Raw genomic sequence first — 26,632 nt, 5'->3', positions numbered from 1 at the left:
TTTTAAATTTGATGCCAGCAACATGCTTCAAAAACTTTAAAAACAGAGTCAACAAAGCTCTGAAAAAGTTGTGTCATGTGAAACTAAATCCCCCGGAGGGAATTTTCCCAACTAATTTGATAAACTTGAAACATGTCAGTAACATAACAAGGTATAAAGAGCGCATCCTGGAGAAACTCAGTCTCCCAGGAGAAAAGACGGTAGTGTAACAGTTTCAGAATGTTCTTCAATGCAAAATTGCAACAAAACTGTGGATTTCATGATCTACTATACATGATGCCATTGAAACCTGCAGAAATCTCTTCACAAAATCAAATCAGTAAAATTGACAATGCGTGGCCCTCAGTAGCACTGCATTAAAAACAGACGTACTCCAAGTTATAATCACTACGTGGACTCCAAAATTCCCTTCCAAAACCTATTGTCTGTTAAGACTTTTTGTTTCCTTTAGTGTAGTTACATTCACTACTTCATTTGTGCTCCTGTGAAGCACAGGAAATCATAGATTTATTGCAACAGCTTTTCTTTTCTATAGACACTGCAGCCTCTGACATGTGCAACAAAGTAACTCTCAACACATACACACTCACGCATGCAGAGACAGGTGTTCATGGAGTTGGGAGAGCCATTTGTTGAATGACGGGCTGTTTGGAGTCGGGGCTGGGGAGAGGGGAAAAGGGGGGTGGAGAGAGGTAGAAGTGGAGAAGGGAGGCAGAGGTGTGGAGGTGAAGACAAGCTGGACGTTTGGAAACAGACTGTCTTTGTGCCTGAAGTTCACTCAATGAATGCGTGTGACAGGGCAGAACGGCTCTGTAGACCTGTGTGTGTGTGTGTGTGTGTGTGTGTGTGTGTGTGTGTGTGTGTGTGTGTGTGTGTGTGTGTGTGTGTCTCAGCCCTCTGCTCCCAGGCCTCAGCTGTGTGTAATTGATTAAATGAATTAGTGTGAAATATGGAATTAAACTACATGAATAGGGTCATATGGTGTCTAGGTTTGATTGGGGGGAATCCGTGTACAGAGATGTGTGATTACAATCAAATATGAATTAACTCATAATGAAGAGCACCATATGGGTGCACATGTGTAAATGAATTAACCAGTCTGCGTCCATGTCAATAAAACATCCTCTTGCAGGGAACTCAAAGGTTTTTTACCTCCATGATCAAAAACTACTTCAGATCACTCTACTTTATTTCCGTATTTCAGAAACCTCTGGATGACGGTTCTTGAGATGCACGATCAAATCTGTTAGAGGAGTGTTGTTTTTCCCCTCAATGCATCACTTGTGCTTCACAAGTAAAGCAAACAGTGATCTTGCTTCTAACTATGACCCTTAGAAATTCAGCTCACATGTTGAATCAAGTCAGCAACCTCTGGTCTGGAGAAACCAATGCTGAAGTGCAGAAAAACTGCAGTTCTTTGAGTGTCCACTTGAGGCTGCCTGCAAAAGCACTAGAAATCACTCAAAACACCCATACAAAAAAAAGGTCTTTACCACAATAATGAAATGTTCACAGCCTGGTTCCACAAAAAGTTTACAGGTTAAAACTCATGAGTTTTGAAAATGTTAAGGTTTCAATCATAGACTGTGAAAAACATGGACGTAGTCTCGTCGACATCACTCGTCTGTTTCTGAAACAAAAAATGAAGCACATCATCTATAGCGGCCATATTGGTAGTGGCAAGGGCTTCGCCTGCAGCCATAGGGCGCCTGTTGGTCACGTGACCCTCAGCTGTGCCTCTTATTGGGGGAGCTTGCAATCTTAATATCCTCTGAACGGCCAAGTTAGAAAAAAATTCACCCCGTATAGTGGGTGCCAGCAGTAAAATTAGCGACTCAGACAGGAGACGTTTTTGAACCAGGCTGTAAATGGGTTAATTTCTGCTTTGAAAATGGCTTTTTCTGGCTTGGTGTGTATGACTTCCGCTACTTCCGGAGCCAGCCTCAAGCGATCACTCAAGAAACAGCAGATTTTAGCACTTCCGCTTTGTCTCATATTCTTAGACCAGGGGTTGCCGCTTGGTTTCAGTTTGCCATAAAGAGGGTAAGGCTGACTTCACTCAAAGGTGGGTACATTGTAGTTGTAAGTGGGAAAACTAAAAGCTCCCCTCAACAGAAGTCATCTAAAAGTTAGTTTAGGTCAGCATTTACAATATGTGACTGCTGACAAAAGTCTTCAAAAAACTGCTTCTGTGACCAATGAGCGACATCACTAGTGTTATATCTGTATTATACAGTCAAAGGTTGAAGCTAGTAGTTTGCACATATATGTTGTTTTTCCATATGCAAAATTACCTTTATATATATTTTTTATAATATATAATTTACTTTCACAGCTTGTTATTCAACCAGGTTTTTCAACCTGTGACACCTTGATTACAGTCAAAAACATCAATGCCGAAGCTACTTCAACATTTATTACTCTTGATCTTGTGCCTCATTTCATTTCAAGACACAAATAAAAGTCCATTACGTTTTTTTACACTTTGAAAAATATATTACGAAGACAAATTATAAGATATCTTAATCAGATTTGTTATGTGTGTGTTAACTGAACCCCTAAAAATGGCTACTTTTCGAGAAAAGGCACAATGTGTGTTATGGTTCATTGAAACAAAAACAGACACACTGAGTCAGCAAAACTACCAAAGCGATAAAGGTATTGTGTATATCACAAAGATACGGGACGTGACTGAGCCAAAGCAAATTAGTGATGTCATTGCCCCTATTGATGGGGCTGTGCTGAAGCGAACATGGCAAGAGAATGTAAAGAGACTTTGTGGACACCCTGTATAACTACACAGTGAGTCCCATTCCCATCATGCTTGGTATACAAACATATGAACATCTGTTTTCAACATTCATCCATCAATCTTACAATCTTAACGTTGGTCTTCTCTGAAGGTTCAGCTAATTCTGTATTAAAAACACTCCACCAACTGACAAAATGTCCTGACTCATGGTCAAACACACACACACACACACACACACACACACACACACACACACACACACACACACACACACACACACACACACACACACACACACACACACACACACACACACACACACATTCAGACTCCCTGGTTGCTGAGATCACAGGCCTCTGGCACAAACAGGAAACTAATATAATCTAATATCTGGGCCTGCTCGAGCTGCTACCATCATCTCCTTAAGACGCACTTTCTGTCAGACCCTGCCTTTGTGTGTGTGTGTGTGTGTGTGTGTGTGTGTGTGTGTGTGTGTGTGTGTGTGTTTGTTATTTTACTGACACAATCAGCAGAGACTCACAGCCAGCAGTAATGTAAGTGTACATACTGTGGTTGAGTCATGTTAGACTTAAAGTACCCAGCTATGACACACAGCACATAAAATATCAGCCACAGAGACACTCTGTTTGCTTCACAGCACACATATGCACACAAACACACACTTCAAACCCATATATACTGTTATCTACACATATTCACACGTACACACACACACGTACACACACACACACACACACACACACACACACACACACACACACACACACACACACACACACACACACACACACACACACACATACAAACCAGCCAGGCCAGAGTGGCACAACAGGCAGCAGGCAGAGGATTACTGCCTCTGCATATATGCAAACAACACAGCACACACACAAACAAATTACAAGATTGCAAACTGAGCCCTGCACAGACATGTACACTTGGTTGAAGAAAAAGTCCAGATCCTTCTGTGTTTTTTCAGCTTCTTTAAAACTTTTGCTGCTTCATTATCTTAAGTCGACACGGGGCGTTTGGGTCAGGTTTAACTCCAGTGCAATAAAAAGTTAATAATAAGAAAAATCATTGGAACAGGCTGCAGAAGGTTGGTGTGCAGTTATTCATTAATGAATTATAGCTGTAGGTATAGAGAACAAAAGCAAAGGTGCTGCTTGTGTTGAAAGTATAACAGTGTGTGCAGTGTGTGCAGTGTGTGCAGTGTCTTTCAGGCCAGAGGCTGTTTACACTGTCTGCTCACCTCGTACCTCCTGCAGCTCTGACTGTTCAGATTTATGACTGCTACCGTGTGAACAGTTTGTTGTCTGTTTATGTCTGGGCTGTTTTGTCGTGCTCAGACACTTCTCTTTCAGACTTTTTCTGTTCTGTGTTCTGTTCTTTTTCCAGTGAAGTCAGTCAAGATTTAAAGTTTCTCCTTTATATAAACATAAAAACATACTGCCCAACTTCTTTCATCTGAATCATCATTATTTGCAATTAAGTTTAAAGTCTGATGTTTAACTCCAGGAGGGTTTCATGTAAAACAAGATATCAAACATAGACTTAGCCTTTAAGTGAATATTTTTCACCAATTAACTTTTCTTCTCGCAAATATCGAGCCCATTTGGACAGTGGATCAAAGAAATCAGCGATGAAGAAAACAGGGAGTCGTCTTGCATTTAAAGTTGTGACAAAAAATGGAGGAGTTATAAATCTGAATAAACTCTCGCTGAATTATGGTGTTAGTCTGGTTTTCATGTTTTTGTTTATTTATTACCGGTGTTCAGTCTCAGACTGATCAGTGCTGTGTCTTTTCATTGAAACACATTTAAGGTAATCACAGGTTTTAGAGAACTTCTTTAGTTTGGTTTCTTTTGGTTTTCAGAAAATTGTTCATGTAATCCATCAAGCAACATAACAAGTCTTACATGGGTCAAACGTACAATTTGAATGAATGAGCAATGAAGATAACAAACCATTCACAAAAACATAATTTCCAAGGTGGTAAACACAGGATCTGGATATCAGAGTCAGGGGCATCAATTCTGGACTCCAGAGCGAGATTCTCCATCTGTCTTCACCACCACAGACCAAACCAACTCTGCAACTGCTGTAACCACACCACCATTATACTCATGACCCACTGAAAGCTTTTAATAACTAGAGTTTCTTACTGTGTTTGAGTAGAGTTACTTTCTAAAAATTGGAATACGTAATCTTAAGAGGAAAGCACATTTCCCAATAGCAAAACAAGGAGATTTCTTTTAATACATCTTTGGGTGCTTGAGTTTATGATTTCTTTAACCCTATCATAGACTCCAGAACTATCTAGATCACTTTACTTTTAACTTGTGTGACCATGTTAAATATTACAAGTCAGAAAAAAAATCAGCAGCACAGTGGATTGTACTGTCATGAGCAAGTTAAAAGCCCCAATAAGAATGCAGAAGAGCAGCTCCGCCACCCTTTACTTTACTTGTTTTGCATCTCAGAGGATATTTTATTTTGATTTATCTGAAAAGACAGCTTAAGAGACAGAAATTGTAGTGAGTAGAGGGAGTGGGGAAAGGTATGCAGTGCAGGATCGAGGCTGGGAGTCAGACCTGTGCCAGCTGTGATGAGGACTGTGGCCTCTGTACAATAGGGGGCATGACTAAGCCAAACCAGAATCACTTGACCTTACATTTGGTAATGCTCCTCCCTTCTTTGTTTATGTTCTAGTTTTCAGACTTAAGAATATACTGACGATCCTTGGCTTGTCAGTCCCACTCCCTCCCCCCACTATCATGCTCATGATCATAATAACAGGGCTTGTAAAAATCTAAAAACAAAAACAACAGTGATAATTAGTATAATATTTTTTTTAAACCTAACTTTATCTTCATTCTGTATAACATGTTTCATGGTAACTGGTAAACCCAGTACCCTCAAGCATGATACTCTATGTGTTCTGTTTTTCAATTATGTAAATTATTCATTTTTTAATTGTGCAAACAAGGAAATTACATCCAACACATAAAAAGTGTTTCATATTAACTTGAATCAAGTTACATTACATTCTTTTCCTTCAGCTTAGACTGCTCTAGGTGGCAATGTTTGCACATATTGCTCAAGTAGAGTAGCAACTATAAAAATGCATATTTGATGATAGGATTACAGTATTTATAGATGTCTTTATTAAATGATTGTTTGTATAGTTGAAACTAGTGGAAGTTGTGGTAATTTACACAAATCATAATTAAAAAATAAACAGACCGAGGGGGAAAAGATGATCTCTTTGAAGTTTCGGATGGGCTGGATCAGCCAAATGAAAATTTTGGCAGCACAACATCAGAAAGCCATTATTGTCTTCAGTGCAGTGATTTAATGGCATCTTACCAACGTTTACTACTTTTATCTGCTGCCTCTTCATTACTTTGCAGACTGCTCTCACTCTCTCCTTGTGTTTGTGTTTGTGTGTGTGTGTGTGTGTGTGTGTGTGTGTGTGTGTGTGTGTGTGTGTGTGTGTGTGTGTGTGTGTGTGTGTGTGTGTGAGAGAGAGAGAGAGAGAGAGAGAGAGAGAGAGAGAGAGAGAGAGAGAGAGAGAGAGAGAGAGAGGTAGTGGTAGGCGGGTTTTCCGCCTGCAGGGTTTGGTTGATTCTCTATTGATTTGTCGGAGGGGAAGAGGAGGAGGAGAAAGTGAAAGGGGAGGAGTGGAGGAGAAATCCCGGCCTGCCGAGGAAGAGAGAGATGTGATTGTGCGTGTTTGGGACGAGAAAGCAGAACACGGAGTGGTCACAAACGAGGCAAAAGTCCACGCGCGGAGGCAGCGCACTTCTCTCACGTGCTGGCGTAGATTCGTGCAGTGAGAAAGTAAAAAGTGTCGACGGAGTGACTTCTACTATTACTTTGTTTTTCCTCCTCTCTTTTGCCTGTCCTCCCCCTCCGCCCTGCATTCCGCGGAGCAGCTGTGTTTTAATGCCCCTGCGCACCCGAGGAGGAGAGGAAGGAGAGAAGAGTGAGGAAGAAGAAGAGGAAGGAGAAGAAGAAGAAGTGAGGAGGCCTAGACACCATCCCTCCTCGTCCTCTGGAGGTCTGTGCACTCTCCCCTCCTGGCCCTGCATGGACGGGGATGGGGAGAGCCGGATGCTGTTGCCGCGGGGCTGAGCGCCTCGCCTCCCCGTCTCTGGTGCGCCGCTTCCGGCCACTGCTGCTGCTGATCATCGCTCTGTGCTATGGAGCTCATCTAGGTAACTAACACCTCAACACTACAACAACTAGTGTGACATAAGAGCAACTATCATGCCATTCTACTCACTTTATAATGCAATTACGCACAGATTGGTGTGTGCCACACCAAGTGCAACTCAGTGACAACAATTCCTGTCAGTCTGCTGCTTTAACCATCATCAGAGCTACTTTATTGTTTGTTATTAAGCTTTTGTAACGACTGTGTGGCCGATACTTGTGCATGGCCCACTGCTGCCTGACAATGGCTCTCTCTCCAGCGGCAGTGCAGCAGTCTGAGCAGGGATCGAGTTTCTCCTCTCTCCTGGGCCGTCATTCTCCTGTCTGCCCCTTAATGGCTCGTGGAGGAGGGGAGGAAAAGAGGAAAAGAGGGTGACTATCTCTCCTCAGGTTCAAATATATCTGAGTACAGCTTTAATCAGAACACTATCAGAAAAATCAGAAGATTCCCTGAGTGAAAATCTGACTTTAAAAAGTTGGGATCTGGGTGGATGTGTGATAGAAATTTGACTTTTTAATGCAGGAGCAAGAATTGCAGGATGGAAACCACTGGAAAAATCATTATATGGAGTCTATAAAGTCAAAAGTATAAAATTTGGCTTTTAAACATATAAAAGGTTTGATCACAGAAGGGCTTCCCTGATCAGTTACTTCCAGTTTTCTTGGTTTTCCATCCCAAAATAAGCATCAAATGAGACAAAATTGTGACAGAAAAAATCTAGGTTTCGACTTGTACATTGTACCACAGGGGTTCATAAAGAATACTGATGTTGAAAAGAAAAAAAAAAATACTTTTCTATCACTGTAAAAACTAAATTCATGCATTAACCTTTTATTTTCCATGTTGCACGTTATTTTGAAATCTGTTCAAAGAAGTTTGGTTAAACCACAGATTTCTTTCAGAAATAAAAAACGCTGCATACCCTCCTCTTTCCAGAAGCCTGCTCTGCTTGTGTTGGAGTGTGTGCAGGGGGTCGGCTGTTGTGGTGGCTGTCTGTTGAGCAGTCACACCTCCAGTAATTAGTTTAACACGGCTCAGGCAGCGGGACAAAACGGCCCCTGCACGGTGGGAACAGAGAGACCCACTCCACATTAAAGACCCTCTTGGCACCTTCTGCTCTGTGCGTCATGTGGAAAGAATGTGCATTATGTTTGTCTGTTTCAGCCAACAGGAAAGTTTTATTCGTCAAAACTTGCACATTTCAACCCATTTAGATATATGTCGTTGCCACTTTGTGTCTGTTTGGACCGGGAGGAAGGAATATCAGAGTTGTGGACTATTGTTTGCTCTCCTGAGTGTCTTTGTTGAGTGCGAGCAGCAACAGCAGTGAGCTCCTGTAAAGCTTTGTGTCTCTAAGCTTTGCAAGGCTGTTTGTGTGATTTGAGCTCAGTGTGCGAGAGACAGAGATAGGGAGTGCACACAACAAGGTGATCAATAAGCACTTCACAAGCCATTCCCTCAGTTTGAGAGATGATCCCAGTAGATCCTCCCTTGATCTCCAGAGATCAGAGAAGTTGGAGGCTTGTCGGATGGGGAGAGAAAGAATCGAAGCCACCGAGAGATTCAGCTGGAGGATCTTTTGACCTCTGTCTGATGGGAGTGAGGGAGCCTGAGGAGAGATGACCGGGGAATCAGCCGGAGGGGGCTGCAAGCTGAAAACACAACAGAGCCTTTGCTGTATCAAAATAGTGCTGATGGGAGGAAATGATTTGAGCTTGGAGGATAAAAACAGTCTGTAAAAGAAGAGATGAGACCGGTGAGGTGATAAAAGCATCTGGGAGAGATGGTGGAGAGAAAAATAGGGGTACATATTGTGAGGAGTGGTGTGTTTTATTGTGTCTGTATTGAAAACTAACCCAGGGGATGTAGCAAATCAGGCTGTGGGTGTGTTGGACAGCCCTGGTGTGTGAGCTCCTCTCATGAGGAGTTCTTTTCTCTCTTTTTAACACTATTTTCAACTCAATTTAGTATTCATCCCCTCATCTCAAGTAACCACAAATTGCTTATTTATATGCATGGATTGGGTTTTCTTTTGAAAGTACAGCTGTGCATGCTTAGAGAGAAGGCTTAAAAGAGCAGCTTCACAAAGAAGGGAAGACGGTGGAGCCTTGAAGACCAAAATTGTGCTCCAAACTCTTCTTTTTGCTCACAGAAGTGTTCAGTGGTAGATCAGCACTTAAGGCGGTGTTGTTTTGTTTAAATAGACACTTGTTCTTGGAAAGGTTTTAACATTTAGTACAAGTTCGGCGATTTAAACGGAGTCCTTCAGGTCCAGAGTGAACTCCCTTTTGGCTCCATCACCCGACACTGAATGAGTGCTTTTGTGTGTTTTTGAGCAGCTCATGATGTCGATACCCTTCGAAAGAGAATAAACCCGCTCTGATTAGATTGGGAGCGGTATTTCGGCACTGCGAGGCAGATAGGAGGGGAAGAAGGAGGCTACTGGAGCACCAGTCAAAGACACAATGTGTCCTCAGTACTCAGACTGTCTGCACAGTGGTGGCTGGCATGGCAGGCAGCTTATATGTGTGTGTGTGTGTGTGTGTGTGTGTGTGTGTGTGTGTGTGTGTGTGTGTGTGTGTGTGTGTGTGTGTGTGTGTGTGTGTGTCTGTGGGTTGGTGTCAGTATTTAACAGGCAGGAGAGAGATTCTGGAGCGTGGTGTGAGTGGGGGTCTGTACCTGCACCCCTGTTCTCTGAAACTCAGAGCACTACTGCCCCCAAATGGTGGCACCCAACTCCTTCATGCCCCAAAAATCAAACAAATGTAGAGAAGAGCTGCAGTGTGTTGTGTGCGTGTCAGATGAAGCTTGTGCTTGTTAAGACATGGTGTAACATTAAAAGAATCTGTTGATTTCAGTGAAAAACACGTTCTCAATGGTTTTGCTTTTGATCATCCCACTATCTGAAGATCACTGACTTTGTGTGTTAAACGGAAGCGCGACTCGCATTCTTTCCAAGATAGCTATTTGTGTGTATGAGTGAGTGTGTGTGTGTTTGTGTGCAGCTGCCCATACACTGCAGAGCTTCTCTCTGCCCTAATCTAATAGGAGCATGCTGTGACTGATGCATTAGGTCTGCTCTCTAATCGCTCTCCCTCTCCCTCTGTGATCTGTGATGTAAAAGGCTGGTTTGACCCCTGTTTCATCCAAAAGTAAAGCAATAGATGAAACACTAGGGATGATTAAAGACCAGAAACATGTTTCTAATTGTTAAAAAGCAGAAAAGTCAGTCTTCTGGCTGAATTTTTTCAAACCTTTTCTGTAAACAAACAAAAGGAAACTTTGAAGTTTATTTACTTCTTCCACTGCTGTTTTAAATGTGGTGCTTGTTTCTATCATTATCCTGCAGAAATGACCACAGAGTCTTTTAAAGTGCGTCAGGTGGTATGTTAGTACGCACAGCACATCTTGTATTCTTTGTGTAATAGTGTTTGTGTTCTGTGCTCCTCAGCTGTATAAGCAGCATTATCTCTCAGCTTGTGGAAAAAAAATCCTTCTTTATCTTCTCCCTCTGGCTGCTCTTTGGTTTATTACACTCCAGGTTTATTACTCTCACAGAGCAACCGGCTGATTGATCAAGACTTTCATCCAGCAGCAAGGACTTTTTTTCCCTTCTACTTTTATTAGCTTAGATTGTAACAGCACGGTAACTTTGTGTGCTTGGATTTAAAGTTATCTGTACACACTTATTCTAGTTTTTTGTGCTCTTATACTTCTCATTTCATGGTAAATCTAGCTTCTTTTAAAGACAATACCTGTGCCATCAACTTTAAACTACATATCAAAAGCTTAACATCCCTTTGCTGATCTACTTCCCTGTCTCTCCAGGTCAGTGCCAGGTTGTAAACTCTCAGTGTCGTATCCAGAAGTGCACCACTGACTTCGTCTCCCTCACCTCCCACCTGACTCCAGCTGTGGATGGCTTCCACACAGAGTTCTGTAAAGCTCTGCGTGCGTATTCAGCCTGCACCCAGAGGACCGCCAAGTCCTGTCGGGGGAACCTGGTCTTCCACTCCGCTGTGCTGGGCATCTCTGACCTCATGAGTCAGAGGAACTGTTCCAGAGACGGGCCAACATCCTCCACGCACCCCGAGGTGGTGCATGAGCCCTGCAACTACCACAGTCGGACCCAGCACACACACACGCACTCACACGTGCACACACACACGCACACCCACGGTCACAACCACGCACACAGCCACTCTCGGCCTGGGTACCTGTTCTGCGGGCTGTTTGGAGACCCCCATCTGAGGACATTTAAGGACAGCTTCCAGACGTGTAAGGTGGAGGGGGCGTGGCCTCTCATTGACAATGACTATCTGTCAGTGCAGGTCACTAATGTACCTGTGGTACCTGGCTCCAGCGCCACAGCAACCAATAAGGTAAGGGGACAGTTGTAACACAGTTGAGTCTTGTTTCTGTGGCTGAGTCTGGAAGAGTTTGAGTGGAAGCAGCTGATCAGTGTTTGTGTGTCGGAGAGAAAACACCAAGTTCTCAGCCTTTGATGAAGAAATCTTTGCAGATGAGACTGGAAAACATTTCCACTACTCTTAATTTTTTCTGATTTTCTCTCTCAGTGTCCCTTTTTTTCTCTGTCAGACTTGTTGGTGTGAGTGGTTTTGTGTCTTTCCCTTTTGACTGCGGCAGTGTTGGAAACTGAAGTGGGTTAAGGGCTGCATTCAGCCTGACCTCTAATAACGTGGAATGATATGTGTGAAAGGCCCCACTGTTTACTTATGTGTGTATTTGCACGTCTTTATGTGTTTGTGTCTGTGTGTGTGGCTCATAAGTGGCTCAAATTGCACTGATCTTAAAGCACTAAGTGTGTTGAAGGTGTTTTTCCGTGTTTGACAACAAAGACTCACACGTACGCATAGAAACAGACACACACTTACGGACATCATCGTCACTGAATGAATAAGGAGCTACACAAGGTGATCTTTGTGGTGTTAAAGAAGCTTTGTTGATGTTTCCTTCGATGATCTGGTCTCTCTCCTGCTTGGTCGATAGCTTTAATTATTAAAAATACATACACACCCATGCAGACACTTAGTCATGCACACACTGGCACTAACACACTCACACACACACACACACACTAAACAAATAGCAGGTTTGCTACACTATGGAGCGAAGTTTTGACCTTATGTCAGAGGTGGGGCAAGTTATTAGTCATGATTATTAGGAACACACACACACACACACACACACACACACACACACACACACACATTAACAGCCCTCCAGGCTTAATGGCTCGCCAGGCTTCATTCCTCATGGCTGTCATGTGAACAAAGCAGCCATTCACCGGAACTATGATGCTAGTGCTAACCGTAATGCTCACACCACACCCTGCATCCAGCCAGGCCTCCACACACCACTAGAGTCTTGTGTGTATGTGTATGTGTGTGTTTGCATGTTTGCTTAGCTGTGTCAAATTACAACTTGTTAAAAAGTCGTAGCAATTTCTCAAGAGCAGTGTGATGGGACTCAATAACCTGAGTTATGTGGAGTGTTTTCATGTTTGTGCAACTGAAAAAAATTCCTCTGCCCTATGTGGCCTACAACATCTCATTAAAGGGTTTCTGATAGTCTATTAGACAACATAAAATAACTGAGTTTTAAACCAAAAGGTGCAAAACTAACAAGTGAGAAATGTCTCACATATAGATCAAATTACAGATCCCTTTGAATTGCTTGACTTTCCGGATCAATGTAGATGTGAAATTGTCTTAAAAATGACAGCTGTTTGTGTGTTCATGGTATCAAATGAATTGAGCTCAGTATTTTTGCCATTCTTTCTAAGTTTGTCCTTCATACAGCACATTTAAACTGAACAGATCCCCTCAGCTTACCAGATGATTCTCTCTCCTCTCCTGTAGATCACAATCATCTTTAAGCCGTATGAGGGCTGCACAGAGCAGAGGGTGTACCAGGCGGTCACAGACAGCCTCCCTGCTGCCTTTGACGATGGGACAATAAGCAGTGGAGACCCAATTCATGCCTCTGCTGGTACAGACGGTGCTACCAGGAAGGTCCGGGCTCTGTGGATCTCAGAGCGCAGTCCAGGGCGCCACGTGGAACTGCACGCCGGCTACATTGGTGTTACTGTGATTGTACGCCAGCTGGGCCGCTACCTCACCCTGGCAGTGCGGATCCCAGAGGAGCTGGCTCAGGCTTATGATGCCACCCAGGACCTGCAGCTGTGTCTGAACGGCTGCCCCAGCGGAGAGCGAATCGACCAGGCAGGGCATCTCCCCCTCCCTGTCTCCCCTCCTGCTCTCGGCCTGCAGCTTCAGCAGCTGCGTCGACCCAGCTACGCTTCACAGACACAAGCTTCCCCCTATGGTACTGTGCAGGTCTTTGGGGTGGAGGGGGCACAAGAGCGCTGCAGGGAGCAGCTGGAGGTGCAGGACATTTACTTCCACTCTTGTGTGTTTGACCTCCTGACCACCGGGGATGCTAACTTCACCGTGGCTGCATACAGTGCCCAGAAGGATATGGAGAGTCTCCACCCTCACCAGGAGAGGTGGAGGATATACCCACGCAGTTCTGCCATGTCCACCCTGGGTTCATACTCTCAACCTGTCAAACAGCTTGCTCTGCTCTTGCTGTGTGCTCTGAGCATGGCATCAGTTTAAGGGCAGTGGAGGGACTCTACGTGTGCCGTTGGCATTTTGGCTTTTGTTGTGTGCACTAGAAAGAGTGCCTTTTCTGGGCACTGTTACCAACCACTGGTTCCTGTCTTTGATGGAGAGGAAGCAGTGAGCTGGACATGCATTGGGAACTGTAGTTATTGTAAGAGAAGTAGCAGAGCTCCCAGAAGACACAGGGAATACCTGCAACACAAACTGTGTCATCAGTGAAGAGACACTTGTGGGTAAAGAGTGTGTGGATACACACTTCAAACTGTAAATAGCTTGTCTTCAGTGCACAGTGTAATGGCGTAGACTTTTTTGGTGTCTTTTAATGTGACTTTCTTTTATACCTCAAACAGAGGATGTTTCTTTTAACAGAAGCACTTTATTTCATTTTTTTACGAATCCACGTCAGTGTTTCTCCAGCTCATTTACCCTATCCACCAAATACACCCAGTAATAGGTTTGTGATGGCGTACATTTTGGAATCAATGTATTATTTTACTAGTGATCTTTTCAAAGTAAAAGTCTGTTGAATCCAAGGAGCTGCCATTTTTTGTTGAAATGCATCTTTCTTCCTGAAGCTGATTTGACTCAGCGTCCCGTGTTATGTCAGTCAATGTGAGTTGTTCTCTTTTGAATGTATTTTGAATTTTGTCAAAACAAATGACATCGGTACTACTCTGTTGCTGTATGAGTTTGTTGTTTTTCCTCAGTCCTGGTTTCAAATAAGTGTGAATGAGTGTGTGTGCGTGTGAGTGTGTGCACAAGTGTGTGGCTGTGACAGTGTTTTTTTATTCCTCTGAGAATCGAGTTGCAGGTGTTCCCACCTTTTGTTTTGCCAAGATGCTGTGACACAACAGGCACAGTGTTTTCCTTTGTTAATTTGAGCCAAAGAGAGTTAATTTATGTTTCTCGTGTACAAATGGATTCAGAACTCACTGAGGAACCAGCACCCTCCTCCTCCTCACACTGTCTGTTTAATGTTTCTACTGTAGACTGTTTTAGTCCCACTGCCAGGACTGAAGAGCTGCTCCAAACTGGGGTACATGAAACACACAAAACACTGTGAATCAGCAGTGTGTTGTGGCAAATGTATTCCATTTGTTTTCAATAAGAAAAGCCAATCTTTGAAACTATGAACCTTTTTAGCATTCTGTGTCACTGTGCCCTGTTTGGTCATCTGTTTGAGCTTATTCTCACTCTTTGGCATCGTGTGAGTGTCAGTTTGGTAAAGAGTGACTGGTCTATGTTGAAATACTTAACTTATTTATGATTGTAGTGTCCTGTAGAGGAAGTGAAGGTCCATATCCTTGCTGTTGGATAATAATTTAAAAAATGTCAGATGTGATTGTACTGCCACATAGTGGTGCTCTCTTGCTATGTCTGTGTTACTCATGGCGCTCGAAAAAAAAGAAAAGAAAAAAAAACTGTGTGCAAGTGTTTTATTTAAAAAACAATAAATTCAAAATGGTTCAAGTTTTCTTCCTCTTCATTTATGTTGCATTCAAGCTTTTTGTTAACATGTTACAGCCTTGAGCTAAGTTTTCCACACAATCCTCTTAGTACACCATGTAATTCAGGGTAACAAGTAAAAGAAGAGTGAGTCACTGACACAGCACAGCAAAATGTGTGTTACTCCACCAGCCTGAGGTTAAGCTTTGATCAGATACAAGGTTTTCCCTCACAAACATAATCCGTTTTCAACTGTCAACCTGAAAACACCTGCTTGGAGGTCAACGAAAGGCATACCAAAGGCGTTCCAAAGGCATACCAAAGACTCATAGCACTGACACTTTGCACCCCTGTGATTCAAACAGATGGTAATTTTCCATTTAATCCATATGATTCAGGTCCACAACTCCAACTATGAAGTCAACTGTCTTTAGTAAGTCCAGAAATCTTCAAGTGTGGAGACTCCAGACAAGACAGAGTTGTTCTCTTTGGGTCTGTTTCCAATGTGAGATTTTGTCATGCATCAGATGCCCGTCGTTTCCAACCATCTGAAAGTTCAAACCCAAAATTAATACCATTTAACAGTAAAATATTATGTATATATTGATTGCATTTGTAAATTAAAGATAAACTAAAATGATATAAACTCAGAGAATTTGCTTAGAATGATAAAGATAACCAGACATTTTTTATATAATAAATTTATATACAACTATGTATAATGTAGACTTTATCACATATATTGAATTAGGCCAGCAGATTAATCTCCTACCATGTAATGACAGCATATGTGGTTATCAAAGTGTTAAAGATGATGCTCTTCATGAGAAGTAGCCTCAATATCGTGACAACCACTGTGTTCGTCCAAACAACAACATCTGGAACATAAACCATACAGACAGAATATGAAACAACATCTGTATGGATCACTAGGATTTCTTAGGTTTATAACTAATAGTCAAACTTCTCACCATCTGTGTCGCCTTCTTCATGGCAGGTTTTCTTTCGATGATCTGATTGTATAAGAATAAGTTCATTAAAAAGTGAGGTTGTTATAAATTTGTGAGTTTTAAACACTGAAACTTAATCTAATGTCCTTGAACATGAGTATCTTCAGCCATACCTGATGGAGTGGTGTGATGTTTCCTTGGGAGTCTGGGCCGTCGTCTTTGAGTCACAGAGCAGCTGAAGGATGGCCAGTCTCTGGTTGCCACAGTAATAGTTGCCACAGCACTGTGGCTATGGTGTTTGCTCTTTACAGAAAGGCTATATGGAGAGCTGGACAAGTGACCTTCTACTGGTGACCTCCAGCTGACCTCTAGGTGCCCTCTTCTGAAGTCAGTCACCATGCAGACCAGCATCGTCCAACCAAGCCTTTCACCTGAGAAATGGACCGGAGGGGCCAGAAAAGCCAGAACATTACCTTCCACACTTCCTGGAGGGAGATGGAGGATGACACGAGGAGGAATTAATGAGAGATGAGTTAAATACATGACACATTATAATGCACAAAATGACAAAACTCAAAACTATACAATAAAATACAAAACAAACTAATACAATACAATACAATACTGAACCTCAAGACAAGAAACAAAATGAAATGATGTGATACAGAACAATACCATGCAATGCAATAAGTCCATGCAACATGATACTCTACAGGCTAACGGTCCCCTTGGGCTCAGTTTTCTGGGACTCATATTTTGAATATGCTGTGCTGCCTTCACAATAAAAACAATCAAAAACAAACAAAAATATACATCTTGACAGAAAAGTACACAAAAGAAATCTACAAACATCAAATATTGCACATTACACATTATGCCAAAAATCTGCACAACAACGTAAATTAAAAAAAGCATAAGAAAGAAGAAAAGAAAAAGCAAGGAGAATTCCAGTGATGGGGAAAAGGTGTAACATAAGTTTCAAATACAACAATGAAGGGAAAAATGCAAGATGGTAATGAAATATGGAGCAGTAATGAAGTCTAATACTTTTCTCTTAAATTCATACAGACATAATTTTAAATTTGCACAATAAAAATAATAAAAAGAAAACCATAAACTAAACAGCATAAACAGAAAGGCTCAAAACTGCCCTCTGCAAAACTGCTGGGAATTTGTGTTTTTGATCTTAATGACTAAAAGAAATTGCCTTTGCTTAAGTTCAACAGCCACTGATTGAATTCAAGTACAGGCTGCTCCTCAAACAAAAAATGAAAAGATAAATATTTTGAAATTGATGATTTTTGCTTGAACGCAAACTAAAATCTCCAGCCCCATTGTACCCATTATATCAAGATAAACGTTATGATCATGAATGAGAAATAAAAGGCTCCTACCTGTCCACAAATAGATGATTGGAAGGTAAAATAGTCCTCTGCTGGGCTCAGTCATGACTGATAAGGTTACAGTAGCTTTAGTGATAATCTGATATGTGTCTGGGTGTGTGAATGAGTCAATGTACTATGTGTTTATAGGTGTCTGAATTGAGGGGTGTGCTGGTTGGCTTTGCCAGGAGCATTGCATTGTGGGAGATTGAAATATCTGATAGTTGTGACCTTATAGTGACAATGGACACCCTTCTGCACGCGCGTGCGCACACACACACACACACACACACACACACACACACACACACACACACACAGTAAAGTAAAGTGGAGAATAGAGAGACAGTTAGGAGTAAATGGATCGACTAGAGACACACCTGCTGCTTACTGCTGTTAGGAGTGAGGTAAGACAGCGATCATATCAACACACGCCAAACATCACACAAGACAACATGCTTTCAGGGTACACCTGCACACACACACACACACACACACACAGGGGCGTATTTAGTGGTTTGGGGGCAAACACAGTCAATGGGGCCCTCCATGTCCTTGTAACTCATCTTCCTCAGAGCTAGACTGGCCTTCCCTGGGTTTGCTGTCTCTTTCCCAGAATCAAGGCATGAGACAGTGCTAATCTTGTACATGATAACTTAACACAACTAAATGCATTTCCTTAAGTTCTGTACCTAAGTTTGATTTTGAAAAAAAGTGAATTCATAATCTAGTCCACTTTGTCCTGGATTTGAAATCTTTTATGGTCAATTGACAGCTTATTTGTCCCACAGTGAGGAATTTACAGAGTAACAGTAACAAACAAGAAAGTATGAAGTGAAAAACATTAGAAATAGGTAGGTTAGGAAGGTTATTTACAACAATAGGTAAATATTGAAAAAAAAAATTGGTAAAGAAAAAATATGTAAATATCATGCACAACATAAAACTGGGAAAAAATCTACTGAAAGAGGCGATACTTACAGTTACTTTTTGGTACTATTATTTTAAAGTTAATGTATTTTTCTTTGACCTCCTTTCCAGTGAGTTATGTTTCCAAAAAAGAGATTTTGTACAATAATGTTTATCACCAACTCAAAAAGTTTGATTTTGAAAAAATTATCCAATTTCCTGGGCTAGATAAAGTCCTTAAAATCCTAAAAGTCTGATATGTTTATCTCAGATCTCAGAGCAACATTGTTTTTATTACCGACTTGGTTGAAAATAAGAAAAAAATGGGGAAAAAGTGTTTTTTACCACTTTCTTCCTGAATCAAATTATCAGATGTGTTGTAACATGGAATAGCCCATTGAATAAGAAAGGAGGGGGAGTACCCAAAACCATCATTAAAGATTAAGCCTTTTGATGTATTTTGAAGCATGTGAAGTAAGATTTAGAAAAAAGAAATGCTTTCAATTGAACAGAACTTCATAAATCAGTTTTTAAGAGATGCTTTGGGGGCCCCTGGGAATCTTGGGGCCCAAGGCAACTGCCTGTGTTTGCCTAATTGTAGCTACGCCCCTGCACACACACACACACACACACACACACACACACACACACACACACACACACACACACACACACACACACACACACACACACACACACACACACACACACAAACACTATAAAACTATTGCAATAAACGTGTTGGGAGTCAACATGTCAATGTGAAGCTACATCAGGACAATACATTTTATTTATTTTTTCCCCATGTAACTTGTTTCTAAATTTATACATCTATATATTTGGATTATTTATTACAAAAGCAACCTTTCACGTGCACTTTTAGGATTTCTCTTTCCACTCCTGCAGTGGGCGGGAGAAGCTTTGCTGAAAACAGAAAGTGAAAGCTAACAGCCGGAAGGATGATGAAGCTCAACCTGTGTAAACGAGGTAAAGCTGTAACTAGTTCTTTGGCTTTTGCATTTACGTAATTCTATCAAAAAGGACCTCCAAAGCAGGTAAAAAAAATATAACTACCTCATCAAAAATAGAAATAACATTGCGTTAAATTTGAGTTAAACTTGTTTTAGCGAACACAACTTGTCGTCCTAGCTTGGCGGCACATAGCCTCAGCCTGTGCAGCCTGATTTGAACTGCTGCTCTGCTCCTGACCTGCAGCTGTTGTCACCTCACAGTTATAGCTGTGTCCTCATCTTGTTTTGTCCGCATGGAAAATCATGTGGTCCCTTTGTCACATGGTTGAGTCTCTGTCGGGTTCGAGATGTGTTGTGGTATGGGCTAATACTTTAATGTAGCTCTCTTTTTATGTTTGCAATAGTTCTGTATTTTGAAAACACAGACAATTCACCAGTCGGTGAAGTCAGATAGTTGATTTTTACTAAGATTTAAAGGTAGTTTTTTTTCAGATAGCGACTCTGAAACATGCCACATCTATAAAACTGACTGGAAAATTTAATTCTGTTCTTTTGTCTTACAGATTCAAGATAAAAGGTCCTGATTCATTTTACATCTGCTTTATTTTGATGGTCTGAGATCCAGCAAGGCGATCTACAGTCACACCAGGGGTCCTTCATCACTCTTGTTTGGCATGTGACGGAGTTCAAGTCAAGCTGCCAGCCCTTTGTTTTTTTGTTTCTGAATCAGTGGCTGAACAACATTTCCTCTATAATGGCCTTGTTTAGGACTTTTATGCTGTCTTTACTCCACATGTCACTTGTGGGGTCTCAGCCCTCTTCAAAACAAAGTTTTGATGCTCCTCACCCAGTGGGAGAGCAGTCAACTTTGGGCACAGATAATCTGTCTTTTCCATGGAGCCGTCTCCGCCTGCCGAGGTATCTACCGTACTGTCATTCTGTACACTGACTTACTAAAAGTTAACGGGAGCCTGCTTTGGGGTCACATTTATAAAATGAACCATCCTTTTCTTTGTTGTAGGTACATCATTCCTCTACACTACCATCTGCTCATCCATCCAAACCTCACCAGTCTAAATTTCACTGGATCAATTCAGATCCAGGTTGATGTCCAGAACAACACAAACTGGGTTGTACTGCACAGCAAAGGCCTGAACATTACCAAAGCCACAATCTTAGACCAGAACCTCGCTCATCTGTCTGACCAGGTAACACTAAATACAGAACTCAAAGTTATCTATCTGTTTCACAGGTCTTCAAGCTTATCCTCATATTCAGACAGCTTTTAATATCTATAAAATAAAACTGAAGGTGTCTGGATTGATTACATACTTTTTCTCCTCACAGGATCTTCCAGTTCTTCATAACCCCTCCCATGAACAGATTGGTATTTTCTCACCCAGGGTGCTCACTAGTGGTCAAAATTACTTTCTGTATATTGAGTTTGGAGGTGAACTATCAGAGGGCTTCCATGGCTTTTATAAGAGCACATACAAAACCAGAGCAGGAAAGACCAGGTAAGAGCAGACAGACTGATTCACAGCAATGACTCCACAGTGAGTCCACAGTGCCTCATGTACTTTCTGATCATTCCAGGACTTTAGCTTCTACACACTTTGAGCCCACCAGTGCCCGGATGGCCTTCCCTTGTTTCGACGAGCCAAGCTTCAAAGCCAACTTCTCAGTCAGGATAAGGAGGAATCCTGAGTTCATCGCTCTGTCGAACATGCCTGTAGTGAGTGATGCTTTTTGGATGCTTTATTGCTCCATTTAACAATGACCTTTTCCTAGTAGGTAAATTTTTTTCTTTATTTCAGGTTAAGACAGTGAGAGTCAGTGATGACCTGCTTGAGGACCAGTTTGATGTGAGCGTGAAGATGAGCACATACCTTGTAGCTTTTGTCGTCTGTGACTTTAAGTCTGTCACTGCAACAACATCCTCTGGGATCCAGGTACAGTCTCAGACTTGTTGCCATGTCTTAAAAATGTTGCTTACATTTTTGGGAGAGTTTTTATGCACTGCTTTGTGTTTTAGGTGACTGTCTACGCTGCTCCTGAGAAGATGCAGCAGACACACTACGCCCTGGAGGTTGCTATCAAGATGCTCGACTTCTATGAGGAGTATTTCAACATTGAATATCCTCTACCCAAACAAGGTATACTTTTTTACATATTGTTATTTCCTTCTTTTATATGAAGTGCTTTTCTGTCGCTTCACCAGTTGTTTTTCATCTTTCTTAGACCTGATAGCCATTCCAGATTTTGAGATGGGTGCGATGGAGAACTGGGGTTTGACCACCTACAGAGAAACCAGCCTTCTTTTTGATCCCCTCACATCCTCTGTCTCTGATAAGCTCTGGGTTACTATGGTGATTGGCCACGAGCTTGCCCATCAGGTGAGAATCTGATTACATGCTTGTTTAATTTCATTAGTTCATACGCTCATAGATGTGAAAGAGTGCAGACTTGTAAAACTTGTGCCGCAGTGGTTTGGTAACTTAGTGACCATGGAGTGGTGGAATGACATCTGGCTGAATGAAGGATTTGCAAGATACATGGAGTACATTTCAGTGGAGGCCACCTACCCTGAGCTGAAAGTGGTAGGTGCTTTGTTTAAAACGAGAATCTGCTAGAAAGATCTTTTTTCTGGATTGATGTGAAACCTTGAAGAAAGCACTGATGATACTTTTCTGCGCTCCATCTTGCAGGAGGAATATTTACTGCACGTCTGTTTTGCAGCAGTTGGCCTTGATTCATTGAACTCTTCTCGGCCAATTTCGAGCCCAGCAGAAAACCCCACTCAGATCAAAGAGATGTTTGATACCGTCTCCTATAACAAAGTATAAATCAAGTCCTTGGTCTTTAAATGTATCCAGTCCTTAGTCAAACTTGTGGTGCAAAGTGTGTTAATGGATATTTCTGTATTTTAGTTTTGATCTCCTTTAATGAATTTGAAAAGCCGGACATCAGCCCCTTTTTATAAGCAGGTGTGAGTGTGTATGAATATTGATGTGTAATCAGGAAACTTGTGTTTTCCTATTTATTAATGACTAAGTACTTGCATTCAATAATGCATTCAACACACTGTTTCTCCCTCCAGGGTGCATGTGTGCTGCACATGCTTCGACACTTTCTGACTGATGACGTGTTTCAGAGCGGGATTGTACGATACCTTCGCAAGTACAGCTATAGAAACACACACAACCAGGACCTGTGGGACAGTCTAGCCAATGTAAAAACGTATTCAATAATTATACAGCCCTTTGTTATCTTCTTGTGTCTTTGTTTTTGGATGTATTTTTCCACCTTAAGGTTTGCTTTATGAGACATAAAATGCATTTTTATTGATTTTGGTGCCACATTGATTGGCCATCAGCAAAATCATGTTATGAAAATCATGCTAAAAATCCTTCGGTGGGGCTACAGTCTGTCATAATTAGTATTGTGCAAAATACGTCAGTTCTCTTTCAATAGGAATAATACGGTTTTTATTCTCAGACTTGCTCAGAGGAGGACTTCATCTCAGGAAAACATTGTTACATCAGCAACCAGGCCTCCAAGAATGCAGTGAGTAAGCTTTTAACATGAACAGTCCCTTGTGGTATTGGTTATTGTTGATTGCACATCTCTGACTCTCTCTTGTAGTACCTGTTTGCAGGGGAACACCTGGACCTGACAGCCATAATGAACACTTGGACTCTGCAGAAAGGGATCCCTCTGGTGGTCGTGAAGAGGAAGGGTTCTCGTCTCTTGCTTAGACAGGAAAGGTTCTTGAGGACTGTGCTCCCCTCTGACCCGCTGTGGTCTACAATGCAACAGGGGTGAGAATTTCCACTATTTAATTTACATGTGTTAATGGCTGGCTCTTTTTTTACATTAAAGTTTCTTCGATGTTAACTCTCCTCTCTTTTCTTTTGTATAGTTTCCTGTGGCACATCCCTTTGACATACAAGACGGCTGCTTCCAGCTCCATCCACAGGCACCTGATGACAACACACACAGGTAACATTAAAAAGCATAAAAGTATATTTATTTATTTCTATACTTAGTTATTTTTTGTTCCAGCTGTTATTTTGTTTCTTTTTTCCTGTCTCATGTAGATAGTATACATTTAGAGGAGGAAATCAGCTGGGTGAAAGTCAACAGTGACATGACAGGATATTATGTGGTTCATTATGAGGACGATGGTTGGGACAAGATGACAAACCTGCTGAGGAAAAATCACACTGCTCTGAGCTACAAAGACAGGACTCATTTAATTCACAATGCTTTTCAACTGGTGACGTAAGCAAACGTATATACAGTAAATATATGTGTATGCATACTGTGTGTGTGTATATGTAAGTATTCTATACTATCGCTGTACAGTAATTCTGCACTAAGTGATTAATCACAAAAAAATGTAAGTCACAATAACTAGTGGAATCAGTAATGTGTGCCGTCTTTAGTCCGCACAGTAATAGACAAATAAAAAGAGTATACAATGAGAAGCTTTGAAAAATGTTTTTTTTTTTACATTTTGAATATTCTTGTCGACCCCTAAAGAGCAGGACTCCTGCCATTGAATAAAGCCTTAGACCTGATTGGATACCTACAGCTGGAGACCCACACTGTGCCTCTTATCCAAGGGCTGGGCTACCTGGAGTTCTTTTACCGCATAGTTGAGAAAACGAATGAGTTTGATCTGACAAGGAACCTGGGGGTGAGAGGACAAGATTGAATTTTTTTTTTTTTAATTTATACTATTAAAAAGTTCATTTCAGATGCAGCATGACTTCATGTGAGATACTGGATTTCTTGGTACAGGTTTACATCCTGGGTTTTTTCCGGGATGTCATTGACCAGCAGACGTGGAGCGACAGCGGCTCTGTATCAGAGCGACGGCTGAGGTCAGAGGTCCTGTCACTGGCCTGTCACCTTGATGACCCTTCCTGTATAGAGCGAGCACGCAACAGCTTTAACGACTGGCTTCAGTCCAACGGTACACTCAAGTATGTGTGTCCAACTTCTGTTTAACCACATACCAACCTCAGTCAGTAACTGCTGATATGACTAATATAAACTGTAGCTATCCCTGTACCTGGCTGACTGGTTAGAAGTTTCATCACATCTCTGTGTTTTTTCTTTCTTAGCTTGCCCACTGATGTCGCAGAGACGGTGTATTCAGTGGGAGCACAGGATGACCACGGCTGGGCTTCACTCCTACACACATACAGTGTCTCCATCTCTGCAGCTCACAAAAACAAGATTCTGTTTGCGCTGACCTGCAGCAAAAACAAGGACAAACTACACAGGTACTGCTTCATGATTTTACACAGTTAATGCTGCCACCTTGTGGTAAACATGTGTCGTGCCTCATGGATGAAAACATGTTGCATCACAGATAGAGGAAAGAATTTAAGCTTTAATGAGTGGGTTATGTTATGTGTTTGTGTTTCAGCCTGCTGGAGTTAGGTCTGGAGGGAAAAGTGATTCGATCACAAGATCTATCCAGTCTCATTCTCATGGTGGCCAGAAACCCACAGGGACATCACCTTGCCTGGAACTTTGTCAAAAAGAACTGGAACACACTGGTTCAGAGGTTGGTGCAATATATAAGACACATTGTGAATAATAAAACACTATAAGTCAAATCACAGATGCCATTTAAAATGTAGCTTTCTTTCACAATTTTCACTTAACAAAGGCATCTGAGAGATTTTGTACTTACTCACTCCGAGCTTTTCCATTTTATTTGAACCAGGAAGTTCTGAATTTTAAGAGGCTTTAGTAAGAAGTCAAACGGGTTTTTGGTTTGATGAAGACCTGATTAAGCAACAATTTTGTAGCTTCCTTCCACAGCAGTGAATTAAAATGACAGAATGTGCACATCCTGTCTCCTGTCTGTCTGGACTACAGGTTACAGTTGGACTCGTCATGTATTAGACACATCCTTGTTGGTACCACAGGCCAGTTTTCATCTCAGGAGGATCTCACTGAGGTAACTCTGATCTTATAAACCACACAGATATAGAATTGATTAAATTTTTTAAAGAGCAGTGTTTCAGTAGTGTCTGTGAATTCATTTTTTTCAATTCTTTTTCTCATATTTACATTGTCTGATGTTGAATTAAATATGCGTGTTTGTCCTTTAGGTGCAGTTATTCTTTGACTCCATCAAAGAACAGACATCTCAGCTCAGAGCGACTAAGATTGCCCTGGAAAATTTGGAGAAAAATGTCCGCTGGGTTCAGAGGAACCTGGAGCCTCTGAGACTCTGGCTAAAAGAGCAAATGAAATGAAGGACAGCAGCAACCGAGCTGGTGTTAATAAATGCACTAGAGTGACCCTGTCTACCTGAACCACCTCCCAGTGACTTCTATGTGTTATTTATTTCATGAGAGAGGTTTTCACCAGACTACATACTTCAGAAAGTGATGTATTGTAACAGTGTCATCATGAAAACAGTTTTTACAAGGTTTTGTTAAATTAGAGAGTTGAAATTTTGTGTACAAATAGAAACAATCATTCAAGATGACTTATTTTTCAGACAAAAAGGATTATCAATAATAGAGATGGCAGCTGAGCTGGGGTTGTGTGTAAGGAGCTTTTGAATGCTAAAAATTCTGTTTAGTGTGTGTTTTTCTGCTTGTTTGTGAGACAGAGGTTTTTTCTTGTGTTGTTCAAAGTTTTGTTAAATATTGTGGTCTGAAATTGTGTATTTTTAAATCAAAATCAGCTTGTGCTTGAAGCTTTTCAAGAACTGTTTCTATGAAACTTCCCTGCCCACATGATAAGGTTGATTAAAAAAGAAGATGTCCTTTCCAAAGTGATGCCTTAATGTTGAATGAATGGATGATGAAATATATTAAAATGGGCTAAATTGCTAAAGTGTTGAGGTTAATGAAGCATCCAGATTTTGTTGTTGTTGTGATTATTGCATTTTTAAAGTTGTATTTTAATTTTACATACCGAAAAAAACAACTGGGAATCATGAATGTTGTTTTTAATATATTACAATATGACTTGCAGCAACTGGATTGTAGATATCTTAAATATGATTGCTTTCTTTAGGATAATTTTTAGTAGATATTGTAAATGGTCAACTGGACAGAGACTGAAGTGGAAATCTGATGTGATTGGTGTGGATAGTAGAGAGGCCTGTGTCATTGTCGATAACTCTAAGGACTATTTAAACTGCTGGGAATAGTTCACGCCATGAGAAATACCCTCATTGATGTCTGAAATGTAAATATTTACAAAAGTGTTCGGATTAAATGTTAAACGGCTTTTGAAACAAAGTCCTGTCAAATATGTGGTAGCGTCAGAGACGAGGCCCCGCCCTCTGCAACATCAACC

General features: G+C 41.4%; 2 protein-coding genes across 3 annotated transcripts; both read left to right on the top strand.

Annotated features, from left to right (window-relative positions):
* Positions 1-6,413: 6,413 nt before the first annotated feature.
* Positions 6,414-15,104, top strand: rgmb (repulsive guidance molecule BMP co-receptor b). Its single transcript, XM_074671265.1, has 3 exons — positions 6,414-6,990; positions 10,818-11,371; positions 12,872-15,104. Exons 1-3 carry the CDS (start codon positions 6,873-6,875, stop codon positions 13,628-13,630), a joined length of 1,431 nt encoding a protein of 476 aa, XP_074527366.1. The 5' UTR covers positions 6,414-6,872; the 3' UTR covers positions 13,631-15,104.
* A 4,167-nt stretch (positions 15,105-19,271) lies between these two features.
* On the top strand, positions 19,272-26,304 carry erap2 (endoplasmic reticulum aminopeptidase 2). 2 transcript variants are annotated; one of them, XM_074669812.1, is made up of 21 exons: positions 19,272-19,310; positions 19,858-20,212; positions 20,316-20,502; positions 20,642-20,811; positions 20,891-21,029; positions 21,112-21,246; positions 21,330-21,450; positions 21,536-21,690; positions 21,781-21,894; positions 22,003-22,134; positions 22,395-22,526; positions 22,793-22,861; positions 22,940-23,115; positions 23,217-23,296; positions 23,395-23,578; positions 23,840-23,996; positions 24,101-24,285; positions 24,427-24,588; positions 24,735-24,875; positions 25,193-25,274; positions 25,429-26,304. In XM_074669812.1, exons 2-21 carry the CDS (start codon positions 20,049-20,051, stop codon positions 25,573-25,575), a joined length of 2,832 nt encoding a protein of 943 aa, XP_074525913.1. In that variant the 5' UTR covers positions 19,272-19,310; positions 19,858-20,048; the 3' UTR covers positions 25,576-26,304. The 2 variants fall into 2 exon arrangements, with proteins under 2 accessions (XP_074525913.1, XP_074525912.1); XM_074669811.1 differs by having other exon boundaries at positions 19,304-19,378.
* The last annotated feature ends 328 nt before the right edge of the window (positions 26,305-26,632 follow it).

This window comes from Halichoeres trimaculatus, unplaced genomic scaffold (assembly GCF_033239565.1).
Source record: "Halichoeres trimaculatus isolate MK-OKI-2021-1 unplaced genomic scaffold, fHalTri1.1 fHalTri1_scaffold_5, whole genome shotgun sequence".
Lineage (NCBI taxonomy): Eukaryota > Metazoa > Chordata > Actinopteri > Labriformes > Labridae > Halichoeres > Halichoeres trimaculatus.
This window is presented reverse-complemented; position numbering and strand designations above follow the sequence as displayed.

Coding starts and splice junctions, on each gene's coding strand:
- rgmb (XM_074671265.1), top strand. CDS start 6,873: ATGGGGAGAGCCGGATGCTGTTGCCGCGGGGCTGAGCGCCTCGCCTCC. Junction 6,991..10,817: donor GTGCTATGGAGCTCATCTAG/GTAACTAACACC, acceptor CTGTCTCTCCAG/GTCAGTGCCAGGTTGTAAAC. Junction 11,372..12,871: donor GCGCCACAGCAACCAATAAG/GTAAGGGGACAG, acceptor CCTCTCCTGTAG/ATCACAATCATCTTTAAGCC.
- erap2 (XM_074669812.1), top strand. CDS start 20,049: ATGGCCTTGTTTAGGACTTTTATGCTGTCTTTACTCCACATGTCACTT. Junction 21,451..21,535: donor ATATCCTCTACCCAAACAAG/GTATACTTTTTT, acceptor CATCTTTCTTAG/ACCTGATAGCCATTCCAGAT. Junction 23,297..23,394: donor CCTGATGACAACACACACAG/GTAACATTAAAA, acceptor TGTCTCATGTAG/ATAGTATACATTTAGAGGAG.